The sequence below is a fragment of the Telmatherina bonti genome (genome assembly GCF_933228915.1).
Source record: "Telmatherina bonti genome assembly, chromosome: 7".
NCBI lineage: Eukaryota > Metazoa > Chordata > Actinopteri > Atheriniformes > Telmatherinidae > Telmatherina > Telmatherina bonti.
This window is the reverse complement of record NC_136625.1, coordinates 36,748,514-36,767,786: the sequence shown is the minus strand read 5'-3', so window position 1 is coordinate 36,767,786 and position 19,273 is coordinate 36,748,514. Positions and strand designations below refer to the sequence as shown.

Below are 19,273 nucleotides of genomic sequence, written 5' to 3'. Positions count from 1 at the left end.
TACTACACCCCATTTACTTCTTTTCTTTTACATTTATGTAAGTTTACCAAGTTCCGGTTTTTAATCTTGTACAGAATTTTATAATTGTATAAATTGTACTACAAAGCTGGTGAATGAAGAAAATTAAAATCCAACTCATTGCACTGTAATAGGTAAATGTTCAAACAAATTAACAATCCACAGATTAAGCTTTTTTTGTTCCATTTTAGAAGATTTTGCACCTTTTTTTTTTTTTTTTTTTTTTTTTAACTAAAAAAATACATCTTAGATTAGAACAACATTAAATGGTTAGGTTATAAAGCAGTTCAGTAAGGTTAGTTTAATATAAAAAATAAATAAAATGGGGGGAAAGGGCTAACATTGGTGATTCATAGATTTTTTTTAAAAAATCAGCTAATGAAAACTGACCGACTACCATTAAAATCTGGATTGTTATGTAAATGTTATTCAAAAGGTTTTTATGCTTTTATTTTTTCCTGCTTCTGTCAATTGTTCAAACTTTCTGCTGAAAACAGTGAAATGCAATAATTTTATTTTTAATTTATTTAACTGAAACCACGTGTTTTTGGTGTAAATGTGGATTACATGTGAATCCTAGATGTGGATCCTTCGCCTACATTTCCCAGGGTGCATCGCTTCCAGCCGATCAACCATATTGGTCTCCCCTAAACACGCTAGTTCCATCGGCCCCTACTCAACACAGAAAATGTAAGTACAGAAACAAAATATTTCCGTATTTTACATTGATTTCACTTTCATGTAAGGCTGTGTGGACCCGTCTCTATTCTGCCAGGGTGTCTCAGTTAGCTTAAACCCCCCAGATGGAGCGAAAAAGTGAGCTAGCTTAGCTCGGAGGCTCGGTTCTTTATCTGTTGTTGTTTGTCACAGCGACAAATCACACAAAAACACTCCTGCACAAATCTGGATATTTAATCATTTAGTGTCAATTTATTCTATTAGGTCGAAAGAAGCAATTGTTTTCTTAGCCTGTAGATTGTTTGTATTCGTTTGCCCTGGTTATTGTTTGCCTTCAGGTGTCCATGTTCAGAATAATAGCATCTGCTAGCAGGTTAGCTTTAGCTGAACCCCGCAGGTTCCCCTGAAATCTGCTCGCGAGGTCAATCTGTCTTCTGCAGATTGATAAACCAGGATCGATGCTATAGATAGGAGCAAATGTCTGTGATAGCACGTCTCTGTGGTTACTGGTGGAGCTGTTTAGTTGCAGAGGCATGTAGTTGCAGCCAGATGCTTCATATTGACATGCTTAGCTGCAGGGAAACATCACAGCTGTTGGTTGTCATGGATATTTTCACATCTGGTAAAATACTCCAAATATTTACCACATCTCCTGGTAAAATACTCCCAATGTTTTCACATCTCCTGGTAAAATACTCCAAATATTTTCACATCTCCTGGTAAAATACTCCAAATATTTTCACATCTCCTGGTTAAAATATTCCAAATATTTTCACATATCCTGGTTAAAATATTCCAAATATTTTCACATATCCTGGTTAAAATACTCCAAATATTTTCACATCCCCTGGTAAAATACTCCAAATATTTACCACATCTCCTGGAAAAATACTCCAAATATTTACCACATCTCCTGGTAAAATACTCCAAATATTTACCACATCTCCTGGTAAAATACTCCAAATATTTACCACATCTCCTGGTAAAATACTCCAAATATTTACCACATCTCCTGGTAAAATACTCCAAATATTTACCACATCTCCTGGTAAAATACTCCAAATATTTACCACATCTCCTGGTAAAATACTCCAAATATTTACCACATCTCATGGTAAAATACTCCAAATATTTACCACATCTCATGGTAAAATACTCCAAATATTTACCACATCTCATGGTAAAATACTCCAAATATTTACCACATCTCATGGTAAAATACTCCAAATATTTACCACATCTCATGGTAAAATACTCCAAATATTTACCACATCTCCTGGTAAAATACTCCAAATGTTTTCACATCTCCTGGTAAAATTCTCCAATAATCCCTAAAATCTGCTTGAAGTGTTGAATCGGAACCACAGAACTAGGCCTGCATAGTTTATAAGGCAATGAGAATCCTTTATTGTGCTTTTATTTTGTCATATTTAATGTATTGTCTGGAGGTAGTGGATAATTTTTACACTACTAATTTAAGGCCTTTAATTACTTTGCAAAAGAGAGCTATAACAATGATTAATAAAACTGCTCCTAAAGAGTATACAACAGAATTGTTCTGGAAGTTGGGATTGTTAAAACTGCAAGATTTGCTTGTGTAGAAAAAATTAAAATCATGCATAAAGCTAAACAATTCTTGTTACCAACGGAGCTGCAAATTCGTCTTATTTTAAATGATGAAACAAGTAGACGAAATTGAGATTTTAAACAACCTTTCACAGGAACTACACTTAAACAAATGAGTATTTCAGTGGTTGGTGTAAAACAATGAAACACACTTAAAAACGATTTTAAAAGTTGTTCAAATCCTTCTCAATTTAAGTTGAAATATAAAGAGTACATACTATAACTGTATGGGGGAAAAAAACTGATAAAACAAAAAGAGTATTTCATACCTGTGTTTCAGTCTTAGTGTTTGCCGTAGATGATGCCATCCAGTTGGTTTACTTTGAAATGAGGATGGGGTAGCATTAATAAGATTAATTTTTCTTCCTACTCCAATTTTCTTTTCTTTTTTACATGAACTACAGTGGTTGTGTGGTAGTTGTTGTAACTTTGGGGTATATTGTCTGTTGTTGTTTTCTGGATTTGCCAATATATTATGGAAAAGAAAAGAGAATAAAAAAAATGTTGAAATTGAAAAATAGTCATCTGTTGGGCTCCTGATCACTTATCTACTATGCTAGATTTGTGGTGGTTCTTTCACTTTTATGTTTTATTAAAAATATTTTCAATCATAATGGAAAGAAATATTTTTTGTAAGCCTAGATGTTTCTGGACTTTTATTTAAATTTAGATCTAAAGCATTTAAGTAAACAGAATGTCACAGATGGTTGACGCTATGACTGAAATCAATTTGTTTTGATGATCTCAATAATAATTTTAATTTAAATAATTGCAATATTTTATTATAAAAACAGTCTGCATTGGTTTTATTTTTTCGTATCACATGTAAAATGTTTCCATGTTTAGCCATACCATAAGAAAATCTATCGATGCCTTCCCGAATCCCTGATGTAAATATGAAGTCAGTGTGTTAAAGACACATGTCACTGCTTACTGATGTGTCACCATGGCAACCTGACCGCTTATGTGAGCAGCTTTGTCTATTTCTTCTTTATGTGGCGTAAAGATAATTTAAAATGGCCACTTCCTCACATGCCTTCACGTGCAACACACCCATTTAACAAAAGACAAACCAAAAACATTGTTGGATATGTTTTATGCTTAATTAATGTGACTAATATTGATCTGCTCATTTATTTATGTGTGGACGTGTTTCATTTATTTCTTTTTCATACGTCTTTCTATTCTGTTCTATTCTGTGTTGCAGCTGTTGTTCAGTCTATGTTTGGTCATCAGATAACAGCAGACACCAATAGATAAAGAGTTTACTGAGCCTCTGGCTGTGTCTGAATGTCCACCCTATTCCCTACATAGTGGCTTATATAGTGCTCAGCTCGTGCTATTTTTTATTTTATTTTTTTAGGGGGGTCAGAATGTCCAGAGAAGAAAACCGTAGTACTCTCAAAATCACCCGCAGTGCATCTTGAAAAGCAGTGAGCATCAATGAACACTAGAGAGGTCAATATAGACCACAATGCATTGCAGACAGGAGCTCAAAGTGACGCTAGTGACACGAACATCAAAACAGCTTAAGAAGAAACTATAGATCATTCATTTTAAATCCTTATTTGTTGAACAAATATGCAACAAAGAAAGAATAAAATACAAAATAAGAAAATATTTTTATGGATCGATTTGGAATGACGTGGTGGTTGCCGGGGTGACAGCGTGTAGTCACGTGATCTGTGATGAGGAGAAAACAGCCAGCTTCGTGTCTAAATCGCCAGCAGCATGAGTGGACCGTAGTGCAGGCCTGTGTAGTAAATGAGGGGTTAGATACTGATGTGGACATTCAGACACAGCCACTGTGACCATTATTATTTCAATTCAGCTTTAGTGTCTCAGGGAACTTTACATACATGAATCAACATACACATCGTTTCAAGCCAATTCATACATATCCTATAATAGAAACCAACTGATTGCATCGAATCATGACTTTGATCCAATCCACCATCCTGAGCTGCACGAGGCGACAGTGGGAAGGAAAAAACTCCCTTATAACAGGAAGAAAACCTCCGACAGAACCCGTCTCAGGGAGGGCAGCCATCTGCCTCGACTGGTTGGGGTGGAGAGGACAGGAAAGACAGATCAACAGTTAAGCTAGTCAACTAAAGATACCTGAGATGTGACGACCCTGCTTTATTTGTTTGGGTTCCTGAATGATGGAAACCAAAAATAACTGGGCCCTGCGATGGACTGGCGAGCTGTCCAGGGTGTGCCCTTGCTTTTGCCCAAAGACTGCTGGAATAGGCTCCAGCTTCCCGCGACCCTTCATTGGATTAAGTGGTTAGGATGATGAATGAATGAAAAATAACTGGGTACATGTCAAAAGTTGCCGTTTCCAGTGACGTGTCTGAATATTTTTACAAAAACCCCTTCATCGTATTGAATGGCTTGTTGTCTGTACCTGGTCTGACAGAAGGTTGTCATACAGTCCACTGCCGGTGCGTTTCGCACTGGTAATGGAGCTCGGATTTCCTGTTTCTTAGATATGAGATGCTCTCAGCTCCAAGACGTACACCCACCGGACCCAAAAGCACAAGAAAAGTCGTCTCCCATCTGCTCAACACTACAGAAATAAGCCAAAGAAGTTTTTGGGATCATGTTCTTTGGAGCGATGACACAAAAGTGGAACTTTTGGTGCCTGTAAATCATCGATATGGAGGAGGAAGAATGAGGGATACGCTGAAAAGAACACCTTCCCTACAGTAAAGCATGGTGGTGGATCAGTGATGATCTGGGCTGCTTCGCTTCCCCTGGCAGAATGTGCAGGACAAGATGGATTCAGTCATGTATCCTGCGAGTAAATGTGATGCTGTCTGTGAGGAGGCTGAAGGTTTGACCTTGGTCCCAAGCAGACATCAAAGTCCACCAAAGCTTGTCTTCAAAAGAAGTCCTGGATGATATTAGAGCAGCCATCTCAGTCCCCGAACATACCACAATCTTGGAAAAAGCCCGTTGCATCATGTAAACCGAAGAACATGAGTGAACTGGAGACCTTCGCAAATGAGGAATGGGGTGAGATTCCACAGGAACGCTGCCAGAAGCTGGTGTCTGGCAGGTCATAAATGCAAAAAGGTGCTCCATGAAGGAGCTGCGGTGGCATTTTTGTTGAGCTTGGAGAAACCACTTATGAAATTCTGTTGAGCTGTTTAAACAGTTCTTGTTTGATTAGTTATTGCAAAAAGCTGCTAGTTTTTAGCTGTTGAATAATTTTTACTGCAACTGTAATGATTTTTCAGAGAAGACTTGAACAATGGTGGAAACAAAGCAGAACTGTGGTGGATAGGGATGTGGATCTAACAACTCACGATTGCGATATTTGGGGTGATGATTCCATTCAGAATTATCTCTTGATTCAAACAAATTTTTGATTCATAATCATTAAAATTAAGAAACAAAAAGTGCTGATTTCCCAAGTGACTTCATTCTTCTTAAAGCTCTATTAGGTAACGTTGCTCAGAGACATGTTCCTCTGGGTGAAGTGGTTCCTCGTCCTGATAGTAGTCTATACATTCTGTAGTCATGAACAATAAGAAATATAAATCTGTAAAAACTCTGACTAATCCCAACGTTTGGACCCAAATGGAGTGCACACTTCGTATTTAAAAGCATGGCTGGTGAAGCTGGTCTGAATTTGGTGTTTTTAATTGACTCTGAATGTCTCTGCAGAGAAAACATACCACTCATGTTTCCCAGTGTTCCCAGTGTATCTAAAAGTTTACTCAACTCACCGGAATCTGATTGCTTTGATTAAAAAAAAAAGTGAAATATTTACTGGACTGTAGATGGTTTCCAGTTCTACCCATATAATCCCAGAGAAATGTGGCGTGTTTGAAAAGAAATACCATTTTATTTTATATTTCCATGCTTTTGTGGTTTTGTGTTTCATGTGCTTTCCATGTTTTGTGTTTCAGTGTTGCGGTGATGACTCAGACCGTTCAGACCAACGGGGTCCAACCCCTCAGTAAGACCTGGGAGCTCAGTCTGTATGAGCTGCAGAGAACACCACAGGTAACACTCCCATTTCTCCCATTTTCATTTAAACCGTCCCACCTTTCTGCTACTGCTTAGAGGAGACTGACCAATCAGCAGATGTCACTAAAGCTGGACTGTAACAGGCCTTATGCAGACACCGTGCGAGTACGAATCCAGCTAGACTCTGTCAGTTTCCATGTTAACTTTGGTTCAAGAGGGAAATTCACGGAGTCTCTTAACCGCTCAACAGCTACGGTGTACGATAGAGCCTTGTTAGCTGCCATAATTTCGGGACTACACCAAGAGCTTCTTGCTTCTCGAGGCTGCAAGAACAAGAAAAAACTTCTTTTTCGTCAGGTCCATCCATCCTCCAGGAGAAGCAGGTCTGCAGCGGGGAGGGGTCCCTGCGGGGGGGTGATGTCTGCTTTATGTGCCATGAACCCGGTTGTTACCTCCACCGTGGAGGTCATGTTTTTCCCGCCGTCTTTGTGCTCAAGATAACTCAAAAGGTTACCGACGGATATTCAAAAAAATTTCAAGAGTTGTTGGAAATGTGAAAATGAAGAAGTGATTAAATCCTGGTGATGATCCGGATCACCGTTTGGATCCAGGAATGTTTTAAAAGGATTCTTTAACATTGTAGCGGAGGTTTCCGCTCTTCGAGTTTCTAGTTTCATATTTAACGAGCAACTTCGTCCACGGCAGGGCGGGTCGTGCACGCGGCAGGGCGGGTCGTGCACGCGGCAGGGCGGGTCGTGCAGGCGGCAGGGCGGGTCGTGCAGGCGGCTGGGTCCGAGTGTTTTAATGCCACATGTAAAAATGTTTGTACTTTCTCACCACCTCGATCAGCTGTTTTATCAAAAATCAGAAGCAACTCCACTTGTTAACCACGCCCACCTTAAATGTCCGACCAATCACACAATACTTCTCGGAGCCCCACAAGAAAAAAGTTCTACAGCCCGATGTGTCGAGAACTGTCTTCAAACACGTCCACAAGAACAAAATGACATAATTTTCTTCTCGGAGCCTCGAGAACAAGAACAAAGTTCTGGCTTCTCGTGGAGGATGGAAGAAGCTAAATTCTCTTTCATTTTGCTCTCACTGGTCCTGCTTACATGAGTTTTATTCCGAATAAAAGTTAAATCCGCTTTAAAGAAGTTACCCTAATTCCATATGAAAATGACAATTAGGATTTAAACTTAATTCCGACGTAAGCGGCTGGTTTATTTCTATTTTAAATTAAAATTGCTCCAAGTTAATTCCGGTCATTCTGCACGTATTCCATGCTGTCTTCTGCCTCCTGTCTCCGGTACTTTATCTTCCCTTCTACTCCTCAGCTGCTTGTGTCGAGCCGCTGCTTCAGAAATATAATACAAGTTTAGGCAAAAACGGTACTTAGGTAGTTTTCTTCGGTATAACTAAAAAGAAAAGAAACTAGAAATGCAGTTTGTTATTTTCTGGTGTACATAAGTACGTCACATGTACCTCCCGTCCAATCAGAACCCTTTCCAACCCCAAGATCTAAAGCGGAATTAAGTAAAAGCAAATAAACGTGGGTTTTTTTTTGTTTTTTGGTTTTTTTTAATGAAAACCTCAATATCTTCAGGACTTTAACGTGACCTAACGTATGTTGATCTTTGCGTGTCGCAGGAAGCCATCACAGATGGACTGGAGATAGCGGTGTCGCCCCGGTCCTTACACAGCGAACTAATGTGTCCCATCTGTCTGGACATGTTGAAGAACACCATGACAACCAAAGAATGTCTCCACCGGTTCTGTGCTGATTGTATTATCACAGCTTTGAGATCCGGGTGAGTTTTCTTCAACCTGTTAACACGAAACATGATCTTAGAGGGTCTCTGGAACCAGAACCAAGCAGAACCGTTTCTTTGTTTCCACCTCCTTTCCTGAAAGACGGACACTGCTCCAAAACCAGGAGCCATTACCAACCAGAAGGGTTCCAAAGCCAGGTCCTGTTCTGGATTCTGTTCCAGTTCCTGATCTGTCTCCAGTCCAGACTGGAACATGTGGAACAGTTCCACATCTGGTTCTTAATGTTTGTTCAATGCAGAGTAGAACAGTTCCAGCTGCTGCTGATGCCTCTGTGCATTGTGGGAAATGTGGAATAGTTTCAGTTCCAGTTCCTAGAATCACACCAGACTGGAACAAGCGGAACAGTTCCAGTAACACCAGCTGTTCTAATTCCTGAGGTTTTATCAGTCTAAAGTGGAACAGTTCCAGTCCTCGTTCCTTATGAGTCCTCAGTCCAGACTGGAACGTGTGGAACAGTTCTAGTTTCTGATGTTTCCCAAGTCCAAAGTAGAATATGTGGAATAGTGTTGGTTCTAGTTCTAAAGGTTCCAGAAGAGTGTGTGTGTGTGTGTGTGTGTGTGTGTGTGTGTGTGTGTGTGTGTGTGTGTGTGTGTGTGTGTGTGTGTGTGTGTGTGTGAATGGATAAATTCAAGCACATTTCCTACACTCCAGACCTGGTGTTAGGAGAGCGAGACGACGATGTGTTTGCAGACGTCACGGTGACGTCAGCATCCGTTTTTCTTTACGTGGTTGAAACAAGAATTACTCTAAATGTAAACCTTTAGAAAACAGATGTGGAACTCAACTGGTTTCTGAACTTACAAGAGACACGTCCGACACATACACAGGAGAGAACTGACCGCCATTGATCTGACGTGATCAAATAATATTTCTAACTCTGGGGTTTCATCAGACAATCAGCTGATCTGAGATCATCTCTGATCAGCAGCTGCTTTCAGAGAGAGATCCTGGAAAGCGTCCGGCTGTGATCTAGGATCTGTGTTGCAGAGTGAACATCCAGATGGTTTGGTATGACCTGAACTTCACTGAGCTGCTTTACACCGAAAGGATGGCAGGAGAGCTGCAGGGAGGCTGAAAATGTGTCTGAAAGTAACTTCATGCTCTGCAAAACATCTGTAAAAATCATCAGGATGAAAATACCTCCGAAGGCCTTCAGCTGCAGATGCATCTCGTCTGTGAGGCTTGTTTCAGGAAGCGGTACGGCACACGGACGAGATGCAGCTTCTAACTGGAACTAGTGCAGCTGTTAAAAAACAGATTAATTTACCAATAAGAGAGAAACTCACTAAGCTCCCAGATGTTTTGCTGGGTTCCTCACATGTCTGAGTTTTTTTTTTTTCCGTTCTTGATGGTCACCGGATGATATTTCATTAAATGAGTGTTCGGACAACATTTGTCGTATATTCTGATGGAAATGCTTCATAACTTTGTCAATAAATGCGAAACATGTTAGAAATGATGCCAAACAGGACGAGGGACATATTTAAATAGATTTAAAGTGGTTTTAAACAGATTGTCTAACTAGAAGTCCAGCCTGCACTGATGTGATGTTTTTGTTTTTTTTTACCCATTTCCAGTTTTAGCTGTACTTATGGTAATAGCTGTAATACTGGTTTTGGTTCCAGTCTAATTGCTAGCTCCCATTACAGTTATAGTTCCTGTTCCAGTTATCATTTCAGTGATGGCTCCAGTTCAAGGTAAAGTCCTAATTCCAGTTCTACCTGTAGTCGTGTACAGACACATTAATCAACGACTCATAATTTCTTCTGTAAGTGCGCGGGAGTTCAGGTCAACACAACAGGATTCAGTTCAGGCTAGAAAACATGGAAAGCAACGTGAAAGCTCTGCGTGACGTAAAACAGCTTGTTAACGTTGGATAAACAGAGTTATACGGTGGGTTTGTTAGTCCTGAAGGCAAGTTTAAAGCCTCCATTTAAATATTTTCGAGCTGAATAATCGAGGTGAGCCGTCTGAAGTACGTCGTGATTCAGTTCCAATTCAGGATGCTTCCCAGTCCAGGTTTTTTCTAACTCCATATCTACCTTTACACACCTTTATTCTCTCTTCAGAATCCTTTAATTCAAGTATCCAAACAAATTTATCTCCACGATATTTGATTTATGTCAAACCTTAAATAATCCAGCACATATCAATCATATATTTGCATATATTCATATCTTCCAGTGATTGGCCGACGCGGCTGTGCAGTCATCTTGTTTGAACCATGAGCGGGGTGTGCTGGGACGTGTGCTGCTCTCATCTGACGTTCTTATTTTCCTGATTGTTGTCTGCAGTAATAAAGAGTGTCCTACCTGTCGGAAGAAGCTCGTGTCAAAGAGGTCGCTGCGTCCAGATCCAAACTTTGATGCTCTGATCAGTAAGTAATAAAATAAACCAGGAGACATTGTGTATTTGTGTTTTATGGAGTTAGATGTTCCAGTTTTATGCGCTTTGCTTTAGTCTTTCATTACCTGTTCAGTTTTAACTGGCCAGTTGTGTCTCCTCGCCACTTCATGTAATATCAGCGTTTAGCGCCAAAATATAAGCCAAGTTGTCGTTTTAAAACTTAATTTCAGTAGAAAAAGTGTCACTGGGTGCCGCTGATGATTTACAGCACAGCGGACTTGGGTATGAGTTGCTGAAATAAAACTAAACAAAGCTAACAAGCCAACATTCAGGCCTAAATCTGGACAGATCTGTGCACGGTTGTTTTCTTCAGTCTTACATCAGTTTCATGAAGCATTTATTCCATTTCAGGTAAAATTTATCCAAGTCGTGACGAGTATGAAGCCCACCAGGAGAGAGTTTTGGCTCGTATTAGCAAACACAACAATCAGCAAGCGCTCTCCCACAGCATAGAGGAGGGGCTGAAAATACAGGCCATGACCAGGTAACCAGCGAGCAGCATGCTGCCGGTCTGTAGTTCAACTCCAGAACACTTAGACTGCCGTTGTCTTTGTCAGACTGCAGCGCGGCAAAAGACCCACAGTGGAGAACGGCAGCGGCGCCGAGGACAACGGAGATTCTTCCCACTGTAGCAACGCCTCTGTCCACAGTAACCAGGTAACATCTGGTCACATGACTCCTGTACCGTAGCAACGCCTCTGTCCACAGTAACCAGGTAACATCTGGTCACATGACTCCTGTACCGTAGCAACGCCTCTGTCCACAGTAACCAGGTAACATCTGGTCACATGACTCTTGTACCGTAGCAACGCCTCTCCACAGTAACCAGGTAACATCTGGTCACATGACTCCTGTACTGTAGCAACGCCTCTCCACAGTAACCAGGTAACGGCTGGTCACATGACTCCTGTACCGTAGCAACGCCTCTGTCCACAGTAACCAGGTAACATCTGGTCACATGACTCTTGTACCGTAGCAACGCCTCTGTCCACAGTAACCAGGTAACATCTGGTCACATGACTCCTGTACCGTAGCAACGCCTCTGTCCACAGTAACCAGGTAACATCTGGTCACATGACTCCTGTACCGTAGCAACGCCTCTTTCCACAGTAACCAGGTAACATCTGGTCACATGACTCTTGTACCGTAGCAACGCCTCTGTCCACAGTAACCAGGTAACATCTGGTCACATGACTCCTGTACCGTAGCAACGCCTCTGTCCACAGTAACCAGGTAACATCTGGTCACATGACTCCTGTACCGTAGCAACGCCTCTGTCCACAGTAACCAGGTAACATCTGGTCACATGACTCCTGTACCGTAGCAACGCCTCTGTCCACAGTAACCAGGTAACCGCTGGTCACATGACTCTTGTACCGTAGCAACGCCTCTGTCCACAGTAACCAGGTAACATCTGGTCACATGACTCCTGTACCGTAGCAACGCCTCTGTCCACAGTAACCAGGTAACCGCTGGTCACATGACTCTTGTACCGTAGCAACGCCTCTGTCCACAGTAACCAGGTAATAGCTGGTCACATGACTCTTGTACCGTAGCAACGCCTCTGTCCACAGTAACCAGGTAACATCTGGTCACATGACTCTTGTACCGTAGCAACGCCTCTGTCCACAGTAACCAGGTAACATCTGGTCACATGACTCCTGTACCGTAGCAACGCCTCTGTCCACAGTAACCAGGTAACATCTGGTCACATGACTCTTGTACCGTAGCAACGCCTCTGTCCACAGTAACCAGGTAACATCTGGTCACATGACTCCTGTACCGTAGCAACGCCTCTTTCCACAGTAACCAGGTAACATCTGGTCACATGACTCCTGTACCGTAGCAACGCCTCTGTCCACAGTAACCAGGTAACATCTGGTCACATGACTCCTGTACCGTAGCAACGCCTCTTTCCACAGTAACCAGGTAACATCTGGTCACATGACTCCTGTACCGTAGCAACGCCTCTGTCCACAGTAACCAGGTAACATCTGGTCACATGACTCTTGTACCGTAGCAACGCCTCTTTCCACAGTAACCAGGTAACATCTGGTCACATGACTCCTGTACCGTAGCAACGCCTCTTTCCACAGTAACCAGGTAACATCTGGTCACATGACTCCTGTACCGTAGCAACGCCTCTGTCCACAGTAACCAGGTAACATCTGGTCACATGACTCCTGTACCGTAGCAACGCCTCTGTCCACAGTAACCAGTCAACATCTGGTCACATGACTCCTGTACCGTAGCAACGCCTCTGTCCACAGTAACCAGGTAACGGCTGGTCACATGACTCCTGTACCGTAGCAACGCCTCTGTCCACAGTAACCAGGTAACGGCTGGTCACATGACTCTTGTACCGTAGCAGCGCCTCTGTCCACAGTAACCAGGTAACATCTGGTCACATGACTCTTGTACCGTAGCAGCGCCTCTGTCCACAGTAACCAGGTAACATCTGGTCACATGACTCCTGTACCGTAGCAACGCCTCTGTCCACAGTAACCAGGTAACATCTGGTCACATGACTCTTGTACCGTAGCAACGCCTCTGTCCACAGTAACCAGGTAACATCTGGTCACATGACTCCTGTACCGTAGCAACGCCTCTGTCCACAGTAACCAGGTAACATCTGGTCACATGACTCTTGTACCGTAGCAACGCCTCTTTCCACAGTAACCAGGTAACATCTGGTCACATGACTCCTGTACCGTAGCAGCGCCTCTGTCCACAGTAACCAGGTAACATCTGGTCACATGACTCTTGTACCGTAGCAACGCCTCTGTCCACAGTAACCAGGTAACATCTGGTCACATGACTCTTGTACCGTAGCAACGCCTCTGTCCACAGTAACCAGGTAACATCTGGTCACATGACTCCTGTACCGTAGCAACGCCTCTGTCCACAGTAACCAGGTAACGGCTGGTCACATGACTCCTGTACCGTAGCAACGCCTCTGTCCACAGTAACCAGGTAACATCTGGTCACATGACTCCTGTACCGTAGCAACGCCTCTGTCCACAGTAACCAGGTAGCATCTGGTCACATGACTCCTGTAACATAGCAACGCCTGCCTGGCGGGTGAACCTGTTCAGAAGTTGAACATGCAGAGAGAGTTGTGTTGTTGTTGCTTTTGTTATCAAAAAGAAGAAATCTGACAATTCTTTACATTTGTTAGCAGCTTTATATTCATGGATGCTGCTTCATTCCCTGTTTTCCCTCTGATGTCCAGACTGGTGCTTCACTAAAGACTGGATTTACCATCAGCTCTTCCTGCAGGAATGTGTGTTGTCTTAACTACTTGTGGTCACGCTTGTCTGCAGGAGGCGGGTCCGAGCATCAAACGCACCAAAATGAGCGATGACAGCGGATTGGACATGGACAATGCAGCGGAGAACGGAGGAGGGGACTCTGTGATCGATGGCGGGGCCAGTGAAATAGAGCTGGTGTTTAGGCCACATCCCACCTTGATGGAGAAGGACGAAGGTCACAACAGGTGATGCTGACTGAACCTGACTGAACCGATCATCCTGGTTGATCCTCTGGAATCCTGGACTGAACCAGGTCGGTCATCTTGTGTTTTTGCTTCTTTCCTCCGTGGATGCAGTGTGGAGTTTGTCCCCCGCTACATTAAGACGTCCGGGAACGCCACCGTGGATCACCTGTCCAAATACCTGGCTGTCCGCCTGGCTCTGGAGGAGCTGAGAAGAAACGCTGAGGCCAGTCCGGTCAACGTGGAGGCAGCGTCAGAGAAACAGTACACCATCTACATACCTACTGCTGGAAACCAGTTCACTGTGAGTGTCTGAACAGGATTCCTCTCCCAGCAACCGAAGCTGCCGCCGCACCGATAGAGGTTTGAACCGTGCGAGTCAGTGTAAGAAGGCAGCATCGTTTGTTCCAGGTTAGATTAAAGACATGACAATGTCCCTCATATCGGCAGAAAATTCGGCATCCATCCTACATCCTACCCAAGCAGCAACCTCCGACGGTTAGAAGTGAAGCCTATGAGGAAGTGCATAAACCTGCAGTTCCCCCTTCATCCACTAGAGGCTGCAAAACAGAGAGAATCCCCATAGACTCCCATGTTAAAAAGACCAACTTCACTGCAGGAATAACACGTTTACAGCAGGAATCAACATGTTTACAGCAGAAATCAACATGTTTACAGCAGAAATCAACATGTTTACAGCAGATATCAACATGTTTACAGCAGATATCAACATGTTTACAGCCTGGTTCAAAAGAATTTAGGTTTATTAGGCCAGGAAGAAATTTAATCTCAACTCTTGGCATATTTAGGGGCGTGTCCTTTTGATTGGCAGGTACCAATCTCCGGCTTCAAGTCAGAAGAACAACCGCGGTTTTTAGCCGGTTAACAACGTGACTTAGCTTTAGCCCGCTTACCTCCGTTAGCTGGTTAGCTCCTGTTATCTCCAGGTTAGCTCGGTTAGCTCTTAGCTACAGAAAGTTCAGAGTTCGCTCGATGTCAATCATCCACCATGACGCTCACCCCCCCACCCTCTCAGCTCCACCTCTTTGCCCATATTTGTATTTTCCGGGCGAGACGACACGCATGACGCTGCCAAGATGGTGATGGTAGGAACCGCCCACCGTGCTTCAATTCAGCTCTTCAGAAACCTACGGGTGACGTCACAGAGGCTCCGCCCATCTTTTATATACAGTCTATGATCCTACCTGACCTGTTGGCGCTCTCAAGCCTGCAGAAGACGATCTTAAAACTCTTTTTGTTTTCTTCTCTCTTCTTGTATTTCTATCCGAATCAGCGACGTTGTGTGTTTAAAACAGCCGGTGTGTTTATCAGTTTTCTAGCATGAAGCAGCGTCCAGGATGTAAAAGTCGTGTAGGGTCGGTCACTCCGCCTCGGGACGCTGCTGGGCAGCAGCTGCTGTAGAAATACACATGATAGATGTCACTGTGTCGTCAGAACGTAGAGTTTTATGGTCAGAAAGTTCCACAGTGTTCCCAGCATTCATGTTTCAGCAGTGTGAAAACTAAAACCGAGTCGTGGGTGGGCGGCTCGCGTCCTCCAGCGCCGCAATCCTGCATATGTTAGCTGTTTCCCTGCTACAACACACCTGACTCATCAGTGGGTAATTATCAGACCTATGCAGTTTAACATCAAGCTCTGCACATGTCTGCGTGTGTCAGGTGCGTTGCAGCCGGGAAACAGCTAACATACGCAGCACTGCGGCCCTCGTGGACCCGAGCCACCCACCCTGGTTCATGTCATCAGCAGGTTTCTCTGCTGGAAGCTGCAGGTTCAGAGATGAATGATGGTTTCCGCTGTGATCTCTGGTCGCAGGTCCTGAACGGATCCTTCTCCCTGGAGCTGGTCAGTGAAAAGTACTGGAAGGTCAACAAACCCATGGAGCTCTACTTCGCCCCGACTAAAGAACACAAGTAGACACAAAGAAGGAAAACACATTCATCCATTCATACACGGTCAGCTGATGGACTTCACCCGCATACACCAGCCGGAGGAGAGGAGTGTGTCCAAGTAGATCAGAGGGTCCGGTAGACCCTCACAAGGACTCCTGTAAAAAGAAAAACTCTGTTTTTTATATATTCTGTCCCTTTTTCTGTCTTTTCTCAGTAGATGGTAGCAGATCAGTACAGCAGCATCAGGTTTCCTCATTTACCGTGTAAACGCTCGTTTTCAGGATGGTTTCTGTAGTCTGCTGCCACACACAGTGGGCCCCCCCAACCGGTTCACAAGCTTCACAGAAGATCTGGACCTGGACAGAAGATGGAGGTTTTATTTTAAAGTTCTGGTTACGTACTGGGAGTTGTGGTTTCCAGTAACTGGAAAGCAGCACAAGGTGAATAATCTGCAGTCTGATCCACATCAAAGCCGTCTGAATCTGGATTCGGATCTGGTTTAAGACCTGCGTGTGAATCGTCTGGATCTGGTTCCTGACCCGATAAACGGAGCAGGCCTGATTCTTTCTGTCGTCCTGATCTGTTGCCGTTAGAAACGAGCTGTATACTGTCTGTGACTCGTCCTTTTCTAAATGTCTTTTGTAACGTGGACAGGAAACAGTTTGGCGGGGTGGGGGGGGCGTTGGGGTGGGGGGGGGTCTGACCGTTACAGTATTCACCATCATCCCGACTCAGCAGCATGAAGGTGTTCAGAGTTCCACAAGAGAACCTGAAGAACGTTTGTTTCTGTTTGCTGCCACTTCAGTTAGAATGATCCAACCAGGAGGATCTGGATCTGGTCCCCAGGAGGATCTGGATCTGGTCCCCAGGAGGACTGGATCAGCTCTCCAGGAGCACTGGATCAGGTCTCCAGGAAGACTGGATCTGGTCCCCAGGAGGACTGGATCTGGATCTGGTCTCCAGAAGCACTGGATCAGGTCTCCAGGAAGACTGGATCTGGATCAGGTCTCCAGGAGCACTGGATCAGGTCTCCAGGAAGACTGGATCAGGTCTCCAGGAAGACTGGATCTGGATCTGGTCTCCAGAAGCACTGGATCAGGTCTCCAGGAGGACTGGATCTGGATCTGGTCTTCAGGAGCACTGGATCAGATCTCCAGGAGAACTGGGTTCAGTGGATCAGGTCTCCAGGAAGACTGGATCAGGTCTCCAGGAGGACTGGATCTGGTCTTCAGGAGCACTGGATCAGATCTCCAGGAGGACTGGATCAGATCTCCAGGAGAACTGGGTTCAGTGGATCAGGTCTCCAGGAGCACTGGATCAGATCTCCAGGAGAACTGGGTTCAGTGGATCAGGTCTCCAGGAGCACTGGATCAGGTCTCCAGGAGGACTGGATCTGATCTCCAGGAGAACTGGGTTCAGTGGATCAGGTCTCCAGGAGCACTGGATCTGGTCCCCAGGAGGACTGGATCAGGTCTCCAGGAGCACTGGATCTGGTCCCCAGGAGCACTGGATCTGGTCCCCAGGAGCACTGGATCAGGTCTCCAGGAGCACTGGATCAGGTCTCCAGGAAGACTGGGTTCAGTGGATCAGGTCTCCAGGAGGACTGGGTTCAGTGGATCAGGTCTCCAGGAGGACTGGGTTCAGTGGATCAGGTCTCCAGGAGGACTGGGTTCAGTGGATCAGGTCTCCAGGAGGACTGGGTTCAGTGGATCAGGTCTCCAGGAGGACTGGGTTCAGTGGATCAGGTCTCCAGGAGGACTGGGTTCAGTGGATCAGGTCTCCAGGAGGACTGGGTCTGGATCAGATCTCCAGGAGGACTGGATCAGGTCTCCAGGAGGACTGGGTTCAGTGGATCAGGTCTCCAGGAGGACTGGGTTCAGTGGATCAGGTCTCCAGGAGGACTGGATCAGGTCTCCAGGAGGACTGGGTTCAGTGGATCAGGTCTCCAGGAGGACTGGATCAGGTCTCCAGGAGGACTGGGTTCAGTGGATCAGGTCTCCAGGAGGACTGGGTTCAGTGGATCAGGTCTCCAGGAGGACTGGGTTCAGTGGATCAGGTCTCCAGGAGGACTGGATCAGGTCTCTAGGAGGACTGGGTCTGGATCAGATCTCCAGGAGCACTGGATCAGATCTCCAGGAGGACTGGATCAGGTCTCTAGGAGGACTGGATCAGGTCTCTAGGAGGACTGGGTCTGGATCAGATCTCCAGGAGCACTGGATCAGATCTCCAGGAGGACTGGGTTCAGTGGATCAGGTCTCCAGGAGGACTGGGTCTGGATCAGATCTCCAGGAGGACTGGGTCTGGATCAGGTCTCCAGGAGGACTGGGTCTGGATCAGATCTCCAGGAGGACTGGATCAGTGGATCTGGTTTCTTTGTGACGCTTCAGATCCAGCAGAGAATTTTCCAGAAGCTCATTTTTCAGGTGGAAACGATGAAACGTACAAAGTGAATCAGAAAACCGGTCCGAGTTTCGGCGGATCCAGTTTCTCCCAGCTCGCTTTGCTGAAGGGAACTGGTTTTACTGGGTTTCCCTTTTCAGGAGAAAAGTTTCAGGATTTCTAAATGTTTGTTGGTCAAATAAAACTAAACGTTTCATTTCACATATTTTCTAAACAAACACCTCATTTAACGTAAAAAAAAAAAAACAAAAAACACTTTTTCATGGAAATGTTCCAGCTTTATTCGGCTGTCGTCATGGAGACGGACCAGTCTGGTGGGCGAAAGACGGCCTCCTAAGTTCCGGTCCTGCTGGGTTCATTGTGCCAACATGTTTAGAAAAGGGAAAACATGCTTCACTCTTGTAGCAGTGTGTGTTGGTGTGTGTGGAAACTGTAAACTGTTTTTTTCTGTTTGGACAATAAACCAGAATCTGTGTTCAAGGCGGAAACGTGTGTGTGCTCTGCTGCCGCGTTCACATCCGCTTGCAGCGACACCAACGAAGAAGAAGTATTCCCCTCATACTGAAACTAGTAACTGGTTTTCCACCTGAGCGTCGGCGACGAGTCTTTCCCGTGGCTGTGGAGGAGTTTCGGACCACTTCTCCACAGAATCGCTGTAACTCCGCCACATTGGAGGCTTTTCCTGCATGAACGACACGTGTTGTAAGGCTCCAAACCTACATTTAGATCGTTTGAAGCCATTCAGACGTGGAGCTGCTGCTGTGTTTTGTTTTATCCCCATCAGCGAGCTGCAGCTATTTTTCCTGGAGTCCTTTGTTACAATAAAGATTACGTGCATTCATGTTCATATTCACCTACATACATAAACATACATTAGATTAGATTCAACCTGATTGTCGTTACACCTGTACCAGTACAATGCAACGAA

At 44.5% G+C, this 19,273-nt stretch overlaps 1 protein-coding gene across 1 annotated transcript; it reads left to right on the top strand.

Moving 5' to 3' along the window:
* Positions 1-650: 650 nt before the first annotated feature.
* On the top strand, positions 651-16,589 carry rnf2 (ring finger protein 2). The gene is made up of 9 exons (XM_079244358.1): positions 651-708; positions 6,243-6,339; positions 7,954-8,114; positions 10,431-10,513; positions 10,894-11,026; positions 11,100-11,199; positions 13,866-14,038; positions 14,150-14,339; positions 15,869-16,589. Exons 2-9 carry the CDS (start codon positions 6,253-6,255, stop codon positions 15,968-15,970), a joined length of 1,029 nt encoding a protein of 342 aa, XP_079100484.1. The 5' UTR covers positions 651-708; positions 6,243-6,252; the 3' UTR covers positions 15,971-16,589.
* The last annotated feature ends 2,684 nt before the right edge of the window (positions 16,590-19,273 follow it).

Bases quoted from the DNA above. Each gene is read 5' to 3' on its own strand.
- rnf2 (XM_079244358.1), top strand. From the start codon at position 6,253: ATGACTCAGACCGTTCAGACCAACGGGGTCCAACCCCTCAGTAAGACC. The intron at 6,340-7,953 runs GTAACACTCCCA...TGCGTGTCGCAG, and splicing joins AGCTGCAGAGAACACCACAG to GAAGCCATCACAGATGGACT. The intron at 8,115-10,430 runs GTGAGTTTTCTT...TGTTGTCTGCAG, and splicing joins ATCACAGCTTTGAGATCCGG to TAATAAAGAGTGTCCTACCT.